This window comes from Syngnathus floridae, chromosome 6 (assembly GCF_059516105.1).
Source record: "Syngnathus floridae isolate MCC-2025c chromosome 6, RoL_Sflo_1.0, whole genome shotgun sequence".
NCBI lineage: Eukaryota > Metazoa > Chordata > Actinopteri > Syngnathiformes > Syngnathidae > Syngnathus > Syngnathus floridae.
This window is the reverse complement of record NC_142418.1, coordinates 9195551-9213873: the sequence shown is the minus strand read 5'-3', so window position 1 is coordinate 9213873 and position 18323 is coordinate 9195551. Positions and strand designations below refer to the sequence as shown.

Here is an 18323-nt window from a genome sequence, read left to right as displayed (position 1 = left end):
CGTTATAGACTTGAATGACATCACCAAAAGTTTAGTTGGAAGCGTTTTCCTTACTCTGTTGTCAAAATATAACCACATTGATCTTTCTGCTTTCTGTATTTGTTTTCATTTCCATATCATTGAGCGGTAAAGGGTTTTTTTCCAATACGATACAACACCATCATCAATTATCGTCACCGAACATTCACATCATCACTTTGCGTGTAACAGAACTCATTCAGTGGAATATCCCTGTCCCTTTTTCCTACTTTGGAGCTCACATCGCATGACACATTGAGTACTTCCTCATTGAGTCTTAAACATCAGTGCCAGTTTCACATCTGTGAAAATTATCTTTTCATTTTTGTTTACAAATACAAAGGATATTGGATAAAGTATATTGGACCCAAGATGTCAGAGGAGCTGAGGTCAGTGGCGACATCAGTACGTGTTCTTGCTTAGTTCTTGATTCTGTAAAGTGCTTTCTTTTTTCTCTTGAGAGCAAGAACTGACCGAGGTCATAGCATACACTTCGTTTTTTGGCCTGGCAACCTTACATAGTGTACAATTGGTTATGATCCTAAAATCTGTATTGAAACATGAGCGTATAATTCAGCGGTGATGATTACTTTTCAAGCAATGAACATGCAATAAACATGTAATTTGCCTTTCCTTTTGTACAGTTGTGAGCTTGCTCTGTTCCCACTGTATTATTTTTACTCATAAGTTGGATGAAGTCTCTTCGAAACAGTCAGACATTTATTGTAAGCTCTACTTCATGCAGTTAATTGCAGTGTCTCATATCTAAAATAAACAGATGACATTGACAGTCACAGAATAATTTTAATGATGCACAAATATTTTTTAGGTATCATAGGTTTATTCAAACTGATGTTTGAAGTTTTGTTTTTAAAAGGACATGGCTTAAAAGTAAAGTTTCAAACCATGAAATAGTAATTGCACAAAGGCCTTGTGTTCCTTGAATGCATATTATATGAGCTGCCTGTATAAGTGAAGATTCTCTTGAAGTATGGCTCTGATTTCCTCCCAGAGTCCCAAATTATACACATTAGGTTCATTGAACTGTGGGAATTCACGTTAATTTCTAGAACAATTCTCTAGCTCGATTAATTGATATGGTAGAAGTGACCTCAACTCCATCAAACACCTTTGAGATGAATGAGAACAGAAATGATGAGCCGGTCCCTATATGGGGAGCAAAATCAACCATTGAATGAATGGATAAAAATGAGAAGCGCTTCAATACTTTTGTCAGCTTCATGTAGTTTGTAATGTGGCTGAATATGGCTCTCTAGTGGTCAACTCCGTAGGCACAACTAAAGAGCAATGCATTGAATCCACATAAAATTATCAAACAACTTTCACTGTTACTGAACAGGTGATCTGGAATTTTTTATCTTGCACAAAGTAATTCGATAAAAATGCAGTGTTTTTTTAACCACGTTTTGGTTATGTGCACAGCTATACACTTTCACTTTATATACATGCTTTATTTATAGTTACAAATCACTCATTGCGCACACGGAAAAGCTCCAACTTTTATATCCATAAAAATCCAAGAGTGATGCCGCCAAAAAAAGGATCTTGCAAAGGAGCAAAGAGGGGCTGAGTGTCTGGAAGAAATCAAAAATCAGCTGAAACCTCAGATGCTCTTGAAGAAATCAAGAAGCGACTGATGGGGAAAGAAGCTAGGATGGAGGGGATCCAATTCCTCAAAAATGAGAAAGCCAAGAAGGATCAGCTGATTAAAACCCTCATCAGCAGAGTGGAACAGCTTGATCAGCACAATAAGATCAATGATGCGATTCTCACTGGTCTCAAGATCGCACTTAGAAGCAATGCCGGGTCACTGAGACACCCAAGCAATGTGGATGATGAGGACAATCAATCCGTGGAAAAACAAGTAGTGGAGTTCTTGACACCAAAAAATATAACACTGGATATCGCAAATGTGGACTCATGTCAACTGCTTCTCAAGAGAGGAGTCACCGGTAGTCAAGTCAGCGACAATCACGCCATGCTACTGTGATTCACAAACAGAAAGCACAAAATTGCTTTACTGAAACAGGGAAAAATTATGAAGGGATCAAATGTTTATACAAACGAGAATCTCAGTAAACAAAATGCATCTAATGCTTGGTAAGCCCGTCAAATGAAGAAGGAAGGCAAGATACAAGGGACTTGGACGTCCAACTGCAATATCTACATAAAGCCAAACGGATCATGTCCTGTGAATACCAGACCAGTTCAGATCAGAGTGCTGGAGGAGTTGGACATATTTGCAAATTTAGGTATGTCTGACCCTTTGAAAAAAAAATCCATGAGCTCATGCCACAATCAAATCATCACATAGTAAACTGCAAGAACTGAGAGATTTGGCTGCACGTTATGACAAAATAAACTTGGAAACAAATCACCATGAACTAAGATATTGATTCGGACTACCATGACTATTCTAATGAAATGGGCAAATGCGAATACCACGTCAGCTCAACCGCCGCATCGTTTTGGATGGAAAGCTGTGCATAATTCATTGCAACAGCAGGAGTCTAATTGCCAATTTTGGAAAAATACAGAATTATCTATTGATATTGGATAATCCTACCTTTAATATCAATGCAATCAGAATTTTGGACGAAAGATGGTATGGAAGAGAGGGCTTCATCTTAAAGATACAAATTTGTCCACAGGAGGAGAATCAAAAAGGAGGCCGCCCTTTGTGGAGATCTCCACACTGAAATAATAATGTTTGTGCATTTGAAGGTCTTAAAAAAAAACTGTGAAGAGTTCATTGCTAAAACAATATCAGTATTGAGGTGAAAGATGAAATCTCTGAGTAATTATGACTACATCTGCTTGTATTATATCTAACATTCCAAGCAGAGTCGGTGCCCTAGATACAAATTGCTATCTCATAAACTTTTATTATAAAGACTGTATACAACTTAGAATATCACTCTTTTTGTGGTCGCAAAAGTAACATATAGGATGTGTAATTATGGAGCTAAGTGATGTAAATTGATGGTTGAAATCAGGGCGGTACTAGACAAACAAAATTACTTCATTCCATTGCCCATTTCAGCAAGTCATGTGTTAACAGTGCATGAATAAAAATGTGATGAATGGTGACAATGATGAACTAGCCGAAATAAACAAAGCTTTAGTATTGTAAATGATTCTCTGATCATATTGAACAAAAAAATTATTAAATACAATAAACATTTATTAAACTAATAATACAATCAAATTTTTGGGACATTAAATATAGATTATATGAATGAATATAGTTTACAAAAAAATTACAAAGCATCTTTCACAGTGAGCTAACACTAAATATTGAATTCTGATTTCGCTCATGGCATTGCATGTATTGAAAAAAAAAATCCCCAAAATGGGATGCTGATACGAGTTCACAACTTAGAAACAACTCCAACAATGATCTGTGAAGGCTCTGAATGTCCAAGTTCCTTTGGTTCCTGAGTGGTTCTGCCTTCTCTACATCCATCAGGCCCTTTAGGCACAGTTGGTGGGCAGCATGGTAGGTAACGACTCCATGGCAGAGAAGACAAGGAAGCACTCAGTCCAAAGGGCAGGTCATAGACTTCTTTACTCTCCAGCGTGCTGAAGGAGCTGTCCTCGTGTGCTTTGTTCCAGGCTAGAATGCCTCGTTCTTCCTTTGTGCCTGTTAAACATGCAAGAATTGAAAGAAAGGTGCATGCCATACTAAACACCTTTGCTTTTCAACACATGGATTCACCCGATTCTAGCCTTGTTTTGGGAATCGATGCTCTAACTAGAAAATATATATGTATTCTTTTTTTTTTTATTATTATTATGTTCCGAATAAAATTGCTCTCGTGCCAGGAGACTCTGTAGAAGGGAGTTGGGGAGGTTTATTTAGACGAAAGTAGTGCTTTGCTGCCATTTTGTGGCTTTTATAAGAAACTATTAACCCTATTACTGACACGTAGTTTTACTTCTTACACGGGGCTAATTGTGACCAAATACTGTGATTTGTTTATTTTTGCTGTATAGCTCCCTCTAGAGTCATTTTTTGTTAATGCCACAATGATGAATACATTGTCTATTGTCTATGTTCATGCAAAATATGAACAAAAAAAAATAATTTAGTTCTTAGTATTGCCTGATTGTATTTTCATTAGGCACTGTGAAGCCATTTTTCAGATTTTTGTTATTCTAAAAACATCACCCCATGTCATAGAGTGCGGTGTTACCTGGAATTGTGTTGTCTAGTAAGAAACCAAAGAAACCTCCAACAAACATGCTGGTTGTGAGAAGAACTTGCAGCACTTGGTCTATCTCAGTCACACCTGAACAACACAGTGACACCATGACACAACTTGTATTGTGTGTGTTTGTGTGCGTGTTGATGAGTTGTTTTTAAATCATTTTTCTAAGTAACATGAAATTAAATGTTACCTGTTGAAATTGACGTGGGGTTCTTTAGTATCCAGTTTGGTATGACAAGACCCGAGAACATGGAGAAACCAAACACGAAGATGTTGCGAGATGAGTTCAAATCTAAATACTAAAAAAAAAAAAAGATTATCTTGACGGTTCCGATATAACAAACTTGTAATATCTTCTAAAAATGCCCCTCCTTATCATTATTTCAGTCTGTTTGGGAACAGTTTGCCACAGTGTGTTTCATTAATCTTGAAATACATCCATCATCCTCATCAGGATCTTGGGTGAGCTGGAGGTGTGGTTTGTTGCAACTACAATTTTACCTTTGTTGTTAATTCGCTTAAAAATGCAGAAAACATTTTGTTACAGGCTTCAATAAGATTTAATATTTGCTGCTGTTGTTTCTGTTTTGGACTCGATCATACTACCTTGCTGGTAGGCGAGTGTAAAAGGGAAAACATTTTAATCATCTCGCTCTTTCACAAGAATACAAATATTTTATACACTTTTGTTATGTGCTCACCTGTAGATTAGAAATCCCTGCAGCAGAAATGACTCCAAACATAACCATAAACATCCCCCCTACAACAGGTGTTGGGATGGTTGAAAAAATAGCTCCCACTTTTCCACAAACACCAATAATGATCATGAAGACACCCCCAGCGACAATCACCATACGACTGCCAACCTGTGGAGGAAGTGAAAAAAGTCATTTGAATGTTGTATTCAGTCCACAATTCAAACTACATTCAGCATGACTCACCTTGGTGATACCAAGTGCTCCCACATTCTCGCTGTATGAGGTGGTACCATTTCCTGTCCCCCAGGCTCCAGCCAGCAGACACCCAATCCCCTCAATCCCAATCCCCCGGTTGATTGCATGTTTAGGTGGTGGCGGAGCACCCGATAGCCTGGCGCAGGCATGGTAATCCGCAACGGACTCTATCATGGATGAAATCACACCGGCAAAAATGCCAAGTACCCCTGCCACGCTCACGGTGGGCATCCCCCATTGACCTAAGTGAAAAGTGGAGGCTTCATCATATGGAATTCCATGAAATCCCATTCAATGAGTACAACCTCATGGGTTCTTACCTGGATAGGGGAATGTAAACCAAGGAGCTTTACCCACGACGTCGCCTTTGAGATCAGTACGAGCCAAGTAGCCATACTGCTCTGGATCAGTGGGAAGTACACTGTAGGTTGTTAAAATATAGCACAGGAGCCAGGACAAGGAGATTCCAAGCAGAACCTGAAGGGACAACCAAAATAATGTATTTTCCGCACTATAAGGCGCACAGGATTATAAGGCTCACCTTCAATGAATGGCCCATTTTAAAACTTGGTCCATATATAAGGCGCACCAGATTATAAGGCGCACCTTCAATGAATGGCCCATTTTAAAACTTTGTCCATATATAAGACATCTACATTTGGCCCGCGGGCCGGACCTTGGACACGCCTGCTGTAGTGGCTCAATATTGGTCCATATATAAGGCGCATCTGATTATAAGGCGCACTGTCGGCTTTTGAGAAAATTAGAGGTTTTTAGGTGCGCCTTATAATGCGGAAAATACGGTAAGAGTTCCAAAGTAGGGATGGGCATTTAGCGTGATGATCAGCTACGGATCATGAAATCAAATGTTACTTTTGGGATGACAGATTCTGTCTAAATATTCTGAACTCCTGCTTTCGATTTGTACCTGATGTTTGCCCCTGCCCCGAGACTGTAAATTAGCATGGACTGAATTAATAGCGCCTCTGCTGTTTGCTTCGCAATTCAGTTTGCCTAACTTATCCCGTGCCCCCCAAAATAGTGAAGTGATTTAATAAAAAAATACTGTGAAAAAAGAAAGATATTTTAAAATATGTTACATACAGGGAGAATCTGGAAGATGTAAACACGCCTGGAGTGCAATTTTTTATCCTTGCTGTATGTCAGCAAAGACACAGGGATGTGACGAAGGTACTGTGAGAAAATGATGATGAGGACAGTGGTTCTGGATGAAGGAAAGAAAAATATCACAATAATTAATGTGCATTTTTGATTCAAAGGCATTTGATAAAATATAAAGTATTGCAACTACAGTAGGCTCTTGGATCATTGAACTTTTAATAGGATTTTCTCTTGTGCTTCTAGTAAAGATTAAGTGTTTACCCCACAGTTCAATGAACAGTTGAACCATTTATTCAAATGTGTGAGGTATGTGCTTTGACAAAAAATGCATTTGATTGGAAACACATTTCAAGAACACCTCGACGGTATTATTACAATTAAAAAAAGAAACCCCAGATCATATGAAGTCCAAAAGTGCACAGACTTTACAAACTGACTTTAGTCATATCACTTACAAGGTTGAGATTCCCCAGTGGTTCCCTGCATTGGCACCAGCAGAGTCAAACAGAGAGAGTCCAATGAGAGAGATGGTAGGGGCTATGGTGAGAGGTCCAATGAAACGCATGAAGATGCCAATCAGTCCAGAGAAACCAATGAACACTTGCAAGAGTGAGCCCACCATAATGGACCCCTGCACCTGGACACAAACAGGGTACAGTGTATGTATGATCCTCAAGTCAGTAGTCAAACTGATATTTGTACTTTTGGTTCATTTAAAAAGGCAAAACATTTTTTATTGCACATCCATGCCAATTGAACATTCCGATTAAAAAAACTGAAATACTCCTGTTTAAAAGTCACTAGTGAGTATTTTCTGTTCTCAAAGAATTGTATTCAAAGACACACTTCAGCAGTTTGTGTGTAAACCAGGAAGGAAACTTAACTGGTTTGGTTTGGTTTGGTTTGGTTTGGTTTGGTTTGGTTTGGTTTGGTTTGAACAAGACCAAAACTGACAGAGCACATTGTGGTCAATATGCACTGAAAGCTCTTATGTCCCCTAATTAACTTACTGCTCTCATTCTAGTCTGCCAGACTTCTATGAATTCACTAGATGATGTATTGACGAGGCTTGCGTTCTGCGTCCAAGCAGGACAAGTCCACTCTGGCGTTGACAGCATCGCCATGGACGGTCCAAGCAATGTGAATGTCCCACCTTGAAGAATTGGCAATCTGCGAGCCATAAGAGAAAATAGGTTACAATAGATCAAGGGTCACCAATGATAAATAGAAAGGGTGCCTTGTTTGATACACACTTGAGAAAACTAGTAATAACCTTGATCCACCGAGGACAGGCTGCTGGAACCTATGCTAGCTAGACTATGTATGAGATGTGGGATACACCCTGAACCGGGTACATGTTCACAATGTTATGTAAACATTCTGCCCATCCTATCATGTGTCGCAACAAACATGTCATCAAGTCCTAAAGTACTTTACAATCGATTAGATTAGATTTAACTTTAGTGTCGTTGCGTGTTCAAAGTACTACATGGAAACAAAAAGTAGATTGCATCCAACCAAGGTGCATAAACAGTAATTAAATAGCATATACAGTATATATAAAAGCTGGTACGGGACAATGTAAACCATAAACATACTGTATGTCAACACCAGGAAATGAAACCCAATGTGCATGCACTGTTCAAGTTTCATGTTTATCTGCTCCTGAGCATTTCGGGAAAGACAAAAATGCACCAGTGGCCCTGAGCCAAGGCAGTGTGGATTTAGTGAGAACAAGATTCTATTGATAAGATGTAAATTGGGGAAATTCTTTCCCTAATCCTGGTCTGACACCAATATTCAGCATGACTCGGACTGCACTGCAAGGGTTACAATTGTAAAACTTCCTACGAATTCATGGCTCTTCAAAAATAACATCCAGTATGAAAACACAAACTACCAAACAATCCAGTGCATCTCACCAAGCAAAATACAATAATCAACCCCAAACTGAGAATTGTGAACCTATGGAGAGCAAAACATTCATCCATCCAGTCGTATTTGAAATAAATTTAAAAAAAATCAAGAATTCAATTGATTTGTTTGATAATGCATCACTCTTTCAACAAACAGTAATTAACATTAAATATAAAGCTGTGATTGGCTGCCAACCAGTTCAGGGTGTGCCCTGCCTACTGCCCAAAGTCAGCTGGTATAGACTCCAGCATACCTGTAAACCTGTGTGAGTAAAAAGCAGTTCCAAAAATGAATGGATTAGTTATAAGACATAAGATAAGATCAGAGAATAATTATTTACCAATAGATAATTTCAATAATATGTTCAGGTCATACAAAAATATGACAAAAAGTGTATGCTTTTTCATCATTGTACATTTGATTGTATGATGACAGCCTTTGTCCCTTTCAAGTACTATGCTTTAGCAGAAACTTTGTTCAAAACAAATAACAGGCAGCTCGGTAGGGCACCAGTTATCATATCCGTCTCACAGTGTTACGGGTTCGATCCCAGCTCTGGGCTCTTGGTGTAGAGTTTGTATGTTCTCCCCATGGTACTCTCCGGGTACTCCAGCTTCCCCCCACATCCCAAAAACATGCATAGTAGGCCGATTGAGCACTCTAAATTTTTCGTAGGTGTGAGTGTGGATGGTTGTTCGTTTCTGTGTGCCTTGCTGACAATCAGTTCAGGGTGTCCCCCGCCTACTGCCCATAGTCAGCTGGGATAGGCGACCCTCGTGAGGAAAAGCACATTAGAAAATGGATGGATGGATGGATGGATGGATGGATGGATGGATGGATGGATGGATGGATGGATGGATGGATGGATGGATGGATGGATGGATGGATGGATGGATGGATGGATGGATGGATGGATGGATGGATGGATGGATGGATGGATGGATGGATGGATGGATGGATGGATGGATGGATGGATGGATGGATGGATGGATGGATGGATGGATGGATGGATGGGAAGGACGGGATGGATGGACAGACAGACAGATAGTAACAAAAGCTTTACGAAAAATGCCATTGACACGCTGCAGACCGTATGATCGTATTTTTGAGTCTTATCTACCTGATGCCAAAAGTAACTTGCAGCAGAGTGCAGATTCCAGACACGAAGAAGATGGTGCTAATCAGGTGACTCTGTGTGACGGCATCATGTTGAAGACACAAGCCTTGTGAGAGGATCAATGGGATGGCAATGATACCTCCAAATGCTGTCAAGCAGTGCTGAACAAACAAAATGCACACTTAATTTGAGACCTTGTTCATCAGCTAAAAAGCACATTATTGAACAAGCAATATATACACAGTTAAGTGCAAAGTTACCCCAGGGGTATGAATAATTTTGTATGTATAGATAGATATACAGGGGGTCCTTGGTTTACGACATCGATCCGTTGCTATGTATGTGATGTGAACAGAATTTCAGTATAAATTGGAACAGTAATAAAACTGTATTAATAGTAATAAAATGAGACAGTACAGTAATAAAAGTAAGAAAATAAAAATAGGAACAGTAATAAAGCCATAATACCATAATGAAAATGATAACACGCAAGAGACACGACAGTCCAAAACTGCGTATGTATAACGTGAGTGGGTAACGCCGTCTAACGCCGTCTATAAAAACTAATAGAGATGTGTGTCGTAAACACAAACCAATGTAACTTGAGGACGTCGTAAACTGAGGACCCCCTGTATTATTCTTATTTTATATTTTATATTTGTTTTATATATAGTATATACACTGGCTTACTTTGTAACATAGTATAATTGCAAGCATAATGAAGTAATGTCTGCCATCTAGTGGTGAAAGGTGATATTATAACTAAAATATACAGTGGACCTTGTTAATTTTGGGGCATGGGCACAAGGTCAGCCTGCAAATAAAAATTTGCAGGCTGACCTAGGCTGAACCATTTGCATAATAATTTACGCCCATTAAAAGCCATTTTAAATGTTTTCCTTTGTTTGGAAACACAAACATAAAAAAAAAATCCTGATAAACCTGCAATATATATTTTTCAGGGCAAAAAAAGAAACTGTCTACCCTACAAAAACACGAATGAGTAAATAAATAAACAAACAAACATTCTATACATTATGGATACTGGTCCTTAATGAGGAAATGCGTAATAGAAAGTAGATGAGTATGTGTATACCTATAGAAGCTAATATCATTTTACATACATCTTTATTGGAAAGTTTGCTAAACACATAAGGCGAGCACTTCTTGACGGCAACATCCCAACTGTGACTGAAACGAATTTCACCATTAGGTCTACATATACTAGACAACCAAGCAAGTCTAACAAACCACGAAGAAGACATTAAGTAACATGATGCCTCATGTGACAAAAGGTTTTCATTGTCTTGCCTTCTAGTGCTTTTGTTTGGGTGCGTGGTTTTGTTGACATACCTGAATACCAAGAAGGATACACAAGTACCAAGGCGGTACATCTGTTACGCAATAAGCCAACTTGCTTCCATCTTCGTCCGTTGGAGTGTCAACGTCCTCTCCATGTTTGGTTTCAGTTAAGTTACAGAAGCGGCTTTCAAGCTCGAATGTAAACAAAAAGATCATAATCTCAGAAATACTGCTTATTGTGTAGTGTGTGCATAACTAATACCTGAACAAACTGTGAACACTTTCTCGCAGTCAACAATCACAAATTTCCAAAGAATATTCCTTTTATCTCCTTTAATAATAATAATAATAATAATATACTTGTTATTATTTTAGATAGATAGATAGATAGATAGATAGATAGATAGATAGATAGATAGATAGATAGATAGATAGATAGATAGATAGATAGATAGATAGATAGATAGATAGATAGATAGATAGATTGATTGATTGATTGATTGATTGATTGATTGATTGATTGATTGATTGATTGATTGATTATAATATGCTTGTTATTATTATTATTAATATTATTATCATCCCCTTTACACACATCACCTTTAAGGGCATTGATGGATGAGAAAATTTTAAGTTATACACACGCACACCAACCCACCCACCCTTAAAGGCATTGATAGATGAGAGCATTTTAAGTTACACACACACACACACACACACTCACACAAACACGTCCACATTTATACACACGATAACACTGCGGGTTAAATTTAGCCCGCGGGCCAGACAGACGGACGGACAGATAGATATATGGATATAAATGTAGATAGAACACTTTTATTACTTTTCGCTGTTTCATTTTCACATCCAGTGTTTGATTAAGTATAAATGTGTATGAGGAAATAATTGCTTAAAAAATTTTGAGGAAGAGGAAACAAGTGATCTACTCACTGCAAATGCGTAGTTGTCAAGACTATTGCTTTCCTTTTCTGGAGACATCTTTACTTCAGGAGGCTGTCACAAAATCAAACAAATAAGAGCAAAACTTAGGAACAATTAGCTGGGAGGGAATGGACTGCAGCTGGGGAGAAGTGAAGAAGTGATCATGTAGGGAGGTCGGAGGGAGCGCTGGGCAGTGTAAGAAGGAGGTATCAAAGTTCAAACACGAGACTCTGCTCATGTCTGTTGAAATGGGTCGCACCCACAGCTCATGTGAAGCCCATTAGAACAGGAAAGAGCATCTGACCCGCTTGTCAGTGGTTGGCGGCACCAGGGGACACTCAGATAGCATCCGTTTGTTTTCATTCTTCAGTTAGGAGGCAGGAATTTTTGACAAGCCAGAGCAAAGAGGAAAAAAGTGGCCACCCCTTCCAAATCATACTTTCTCAGGGTGAACTTATTTGAACCATAACTAAGAAACATCTGGGATTCTTACAAGACTTACAATTCATACATTTATCAAATAGAATAGTATTTTATGTATACTTGTCTTACGAGTATACAGACTCATATAAGTAGTGCTGTATATTTGTATTGTATCTCTTACCTATGAATAACTGATTTCATACTAAAGATTTGGAAGGCTGCTTTAAAAACTTATTTTTATAGTTACTTGTTGCCCCATTTAAAAAGATATTGTCCATAATGTAATCAAAGTAACATTATAGTAATGTAACTTGGTTATTAGTAGTAGTAGTACTTTTCCCATCAGCATAACACAATTTAACATAACATGATAATTATTGTGAGAAATTAATATTACAAACCTTATAAAGTGAATCCCAAAAAATATCTATCATAATACATTATACATGTTATACAAGCTAATGACTCTACAGAGCTGTCAAAGCATCAATATGAAATTTTGAATTTTAGTTTTGAACCTAGAAGACATGGTAACTAATACCCATGGTGATTCACAGTTTTCCTTTTCTTTCCACAAAAATACCAAAATTGTGAAACACTGTACTTTTCATCAGACAGTGACAATGAGCTATTAATAATCAAGTACACTTGATTTAGTCATCCAGTGAATAATTGAAGTGTAGTGTTAGTTTTAACTTCATTCATATAAATGGACTTTACAAATTATACTACAGCTGTGCTTTTATTTCCTAATATAGTTGGGCTATTTATTAAGTAAGAGTTGAGTGCAAAAACTTCATTACCTCTTAAAAAGGAAATTGTTTGAGCCATGGTACAGTCATTTTAAATCAATTGTGGCCACATGCTGTACCTGCACGGTAGTTTTATTATTCCTTTTACCGAACATTGACACATTTCCGTGACACATGCTGCCAACCTATCACATGATGCAAAGAAACCATTAATGTTAACTTCGTTTTCTAATTGGCCCCATTATTTCCCTTAAATTGTATTAATATCTTTATTCGTCCAAGCATTTGATAAATTCCCACATCCCTTGAATTACTGAGATGCTCCAAAGATGGAGAGCTTTTCTCCTTATTTGGGACAACTCACACTAGTCACAAGATTCCTAATCTTTGTTCTAAATAAAACCTTTAGGCCAAACTAACCCACATGATACCAGAATTTTTTGAGAGAACAGTAGAATGTCCTTTGAATGTAGAAACTTGGCATCTTATATTTAGTATGTTGTGATTAATAATTTGGTCTGAAATCATTAGGCCATCAAGTGTGACATCACATCACACTGACGTTTCTCATCTAAAGAATCACAAACAAGTAACACTGTTTAGAATTGTTGGGGGAAAAAAATCCAAAACATGGATTTAATATTGCTGATTTGTTTTAACTGTTTACATTGTGAATACAGCATGACTTGGGAAATGTGAAGCACGTGAAGGGAGCACTGTAAAATTGTGACCTTATTAGACACCCTCTGTTGTGTGCACATGTGACTGTGTGCAGTTGAGAGGCATGCATGACGTGATGTCAGGCAGTGGCAAAATGATGTATTATTCCTAGCACAGCCATCTAACACTTTCTTGTCATTCAAAGCAAAAGGCTATATACAAATATCATAACACAATGTTGTGTAGAATAACTATTTATATATACTTATCAAGACTAGCTGGGATTTAAGACTCTATTTTATTACGGTGAATGTCACAGATTGATTTCATTAATGTTGAAGATTTCTGTGGAATTATGTACACTGTGAGTCTGCTGTCTGTACTGTATCTAAAAAAAGGATAATTGCATCAACATTTCCATAAAATTGCATTTCAATTGATTCAAGGTGTCACGGTAGGGCACTGGATAGCACGTTTGCCTCACAGTACGGAAGGTTGCGGGTCCGATTCTGGCTCCAGCCTTCCTGTGTGGAGTTTGCATGCTTTCCCCGTGCTTGCGTAAGTTTCCTCCCACATTCCAAAAAAAAGGAACAGTAGGCCGATTGAGCACTCTAAATTGCCTGTAGATGTTAGTGATTGTTCGTGTGCCCTGTATTTAGCTGGCGACCAGTTTAGTTGTTTAGAAATGTTTCTTCATTTTTGCTTTTATGTTTGCCTACTATGTGTTTTAGATTAATATAAAATGGTTATTTAACCATATATAATTTAACCAGATACTGTAATTTCCAGGATTCACCACCAGAGGTCAGTTACAGCCTCTCAGCGACTATTTCTAAAACCTGAATTCAGTATTGCATTTATACTGAAGGGTCAAGTGGCCAAATACCATTTAATGCCGATGCGGTAAATCAATCCATTTTTTTACATGTGTACATTTCAAGTAAGACATACTGTATATGGCACTGAACACATGATGAAACAATACGTATCGCAGATGCGAAAATTGCCCATACAGTACATTGTTTTGTATTTCTCAACACCAGCATGGAAGTAATCAGTAATGCATAAATAATAAAGAAGTGTACATACCATCTTGTTGGCCCATAGGCGTTACGGTTAGGGTTAGACACCCCTTTCATTGATTTAAATGGTATTAACTGCCACATTACTCCACTAGGCATCAATAGCAATTATTTGTTAAACTGTGTTTATTTGCGATGTTATTTGCAGACATGTTTATATTCACCATATGTCACCAAATATTTAGATAAATTCTAGCTCATTTTTGGGAGTTTACATTGCAATTGTAATTGGACTCAACAAACAGAATATTGTTGTTTATTTCAGTTGGGAGACACCCATATATTTACTTATACTATGATTTTAAAATAGAAGACTGAACCTATTCAAAACCACAAAGCTGTAAGAACATACAGCACAAGCATAATTTAAATTATGAGAAGCAAGTTGTAGGGTTTGGGAATAAAATTGTAATATGGGAGAAAAATAAGATATAATAATAAAAAAAATAACAAAAATATGATTACTATTCAAAAAGAGCCCATTCAGAGAAATGTGGTAAAATAAACAATCTGTGGTCATAATAGAACCTAATTTATTTATACAAGAACGTTTTTGGTGCTTACAACAAAATATTCATGTTTTATTTTTCCCCATGTCCCTTTTGGATCCATAAATTGAGAGCGGCAGCTTCTAACTCAGTCCAGACCAGAGGTACACAAATATAAATCTTAAAGGCCCACAAATAATTTTAGTCACAGTTCTATTTATTGAGGTCGATCAGATCACATGCCATTATGCCATAATATTTGAAACAGCTTTTTTTCCATTCAAAACAACAACATAAATAGAACTTAAAATGCAATGTATTTTTGTTACATACATAAAACTTTTACTTAATTTGACAAAATTAAGACCAATGTCCATCATCTTAAGTCTCATCTCTTCAGAGAAATTCATTTCCAAGTTTCATTTATACGGTTATTGAACATTTAGTTAAGTATTTTCAATCTACATTATTTAATAACATCAATTTAATCTTTACAGACAAGATAGCGCACATGCGGTTCTTTTCAGCATACACAAGAGGTCAGTATTAATCTGTTTTCCAACAAGACCTGAGAGGTGAAGTTAGGCGTGAAAGGCCATTGAAGGGACAAAGTCATAAAGATTTATATGCCTATAAACAGGCTGATAAGATTAAAGGAGTTACACTTTCAGCAGGCTGCTTTTTACAATTTATTCTCACTTCAATCAATGACAATTTGCCTCCCGCTGGTCAATGTACATTATTGTGGCAAAATATGTGAAAAGGCACCAGTGTAATATGAGAAGACCTGACTGTGCTCCTTGGAGACACTACCAAGAAAACTTTCAAATGCTGATAACAGTTTTCCTGGAAGTAGCTGTTAAACGTCTTGACTCCTCCTCAATGATGACCATGTGATCGAGGTAAATCTCAGCCCACCATGAGAGGAAGGACAACTTGTATATTCTCACCTTTCAGGGAGCAGAGTGCAAGATTAGTAGGCTATCAAAGAGCGGCGGAGAAAAATTTCAAAACTAAAGGGGTTGTGTGCTGAAAATTCCAATCGCGAATAACATATAACAGATTGCAATGCTGGAAATACAGAATAGAGAACACACAAAGATGGTGTCTGATCGGGAACAATGCAAAAAAATATCTCATTCCATTGAGGAGATTCTTAAAAAGCCCTCTTGCACCAGAGAAAAGGAAAAAGTTCATCGCAACTGGTCTGTCATCAAGGAGAACACCAGGATATCAAAACAGCTGGTAGACGAAGGTATGCTCTTCTCCTAAGTCTCTAACGCTCCTTGTGAGGTTATACATTTTTCAATGAATATATTTATTTCCCCTAAAGAAGGCTCAAATATCAAGCGACACGAAGAGTCTCCAAAATCCACTGCAGACTGCATTAGTGAGTATCATGTAAAAAGTAAAAAAAATCATGACGGTGAATAATGAAGACAGATTTGGGCTGACAAAAAAAAAAATGCTAGTTACTGCCAGTGGCAAAGTTATAATGATATGAGGAGAAAGTTGTGATAATATTTGTTGTTGGTTTTTTAGGTGGGAGAAAAAAAAGACAAAGCAGGGTCACTTTTACACCGTCCCAGGTGCAGGCAATGGAGAAGGTCTTCCAGCGGACGCACTACCCAGATGTTAACACCAGAGAGCAGCTGGCCTCATGTCTGCTTCTCAGTGAGGGTCGCATACAGGTACACATGTTCATTTTTCATAATCATAATCATCCTGACTTTATTTATTCTATTACGTCATTTAATAGATTGACTGTCCGATTTTATTTCACGTATGAACATAACATGAACATAAGATGCTATTTTGCTGGAATCCTCAAGTTTATTTGTTGAAGGTGATGTGAATGAGCAGCATCTTCAGCCCTTTTAGATGCCTAAATTTGTATTGGTTTTCATTTAATTAAGAAACAAACCAAAAAAAAAAACACACATTCCTATTTTGTTGTTGCCTTCTTTAGATTTGGTTTCAGAACCGTCGGGCCAGATGGAGGAAGACTGAAACACAGAAAGATATTCAGCTACCGAACGGACAGCATACGCACTCGCCCAATAATTGCCAGTTATTTTATGAGGTATGTTTTAAATACTCTATTGTTTATTATATAAATCCACATCATTGGGTACACCTGCACAAATTCTGCCTTTAAAGAAGATAATGCTTAGTTTTAAATGGCCTTGTCAGAGAGGTCATCTGTTAATTATTATTGTTGTAGTCTGTAAACTGGAAATACAGAGCGCTGTGACGATACAAAGCAGCGGAGACGGGCCTCAAATGTTACCTAATGAATTTTCCTGTAAATGAATGTGTTTTATGTTGACATAAAACAGCTACAATGACAAATTCCTTAACCAGATAGCTAATCAATGAAGTCTATCATCAACGAAGTAGATTGTAGTTGTATTAGGAGTCAGACAACATGTCATCATTACGCACCCCTTTGACCCCTCCCTTTCCATCAGAAACCACGGCTGGAGTCAATGTGTTGGCCGCCATGTTGCTCGCAGGAGTCGTTGCATTCAAGATTGCTCCTCACAGTAAATTCACCTCCCAGTATGCTGACCAACATACATTTCACACATCACATGTATTTTGACCCTATGATAGCGACCTCTATTCTTGCAAATAATGACACGACTGGATTGTGACAGTAACATCACTTTTTTTTTTTATTCAGGACTTTTTGGTTAGTAACAAAACTCATTTAAAACTTGATGTGCTTGTATGTACAATAAATGTCCTCTTTAAAGAATAGACCATGCTGCCTAAAGTTGTGTGTGTCTATTACAACTCACACATCAAGGCTACAACATTATTTTATTTTGTACTGAATTATTGTGTAGAAGATATGTTGTTTTTATAACACCACATTCCTTTGTCTGAGATAAGATTATGTGCCGCCTGTGAGTGTTCATCTGTTTGACTTTCTAACTGCTGGCCTTTATCTTAATTTGTACTTGTAAACTGAGGTTGCTCACAGGTCAGATGGGTGAGTTGGAAAAATGTGAATGTGCAACTGTGCAGCCCAATAAAATCTATGGCAACAAAAAAATAAAAAGCACGAATACCATTGATCATGTTAAAAGTTTGTATGTTACCCCTGTCATGTAGCTAATTGAATTCAATTAAGTATTAAACTGCAACACCCTCTTTCTATGATTTGGTTCTACTGCTGAAACGTATCATCTGTCTGTCCGTTTGTCCATCCGTGTGTCCGTCCATCCAACCATCCATCCAGGAATAATAATCTAACCTTGAACCTCAAAACTACTTTCTAACCACACATATTTTGAAAATGATTTATGA

At 37.5% G+C, this 18323-nt stretch overlaps 2 protein-coding genes across 2 annotated transcripts; one reads left to right on the top strand and one right to left on the bottom strand.

The window, feature by feature from the left end:
• Positions 1–2904: 2904 nt before the first annotated feature.
• On the bottom strand, positions 2905–11914 carry slc23a4 (solute carrier family 23 member 4). Its single transcript, XM_088379431.1, has 12 exons — positions 11613–11914; positions 10713–10853; positions 9363–9520; positions 7336–7495; positions 6781–6962; positions 6308–6428; positions 5524–5680; positions 5192–5445; positions 4952–5116; positions 4441–4549; positions 4236–4331; positions 2905–3682 (listed from the first exon to the last, which is right to left on the bottom strand). Exons 1-12 carry the CDS (start codon positions 11658–11660, stop codon positions 3411–3413), a joined length of 1863 nt encoding a protein of 620 aa, XP_088235557.1. The 5' UTR covers positions 11661–11914; the 3' UTR covers positions 2905–3410.
• Positions 11915–15785: 3871 nt separating this feature from the next.
• Positions 15786–17769, top strand: LOC148396424 (intestine-specific homeobox-like). The gene is made up of 5 exons (XM_088378159.1): positions 15786–16263; positions 16342–16398; positions 16551–16699; positions 16978–17091; positions 17480–17769. The coding sequence occupies exons 1-5, from the start codon at positions 16077–16079 to the stop codon at positions 17663–17665; spliced, it is 693 nt and encodes a 230-aa protein (XP_088234285.1). The 5' UTR covers positions 15786–16076; the 3' UTR covers positions 17666–17769.
• The last annotated feature ends 554 nt before the right edge of the window (positions 17770–18323 follow it).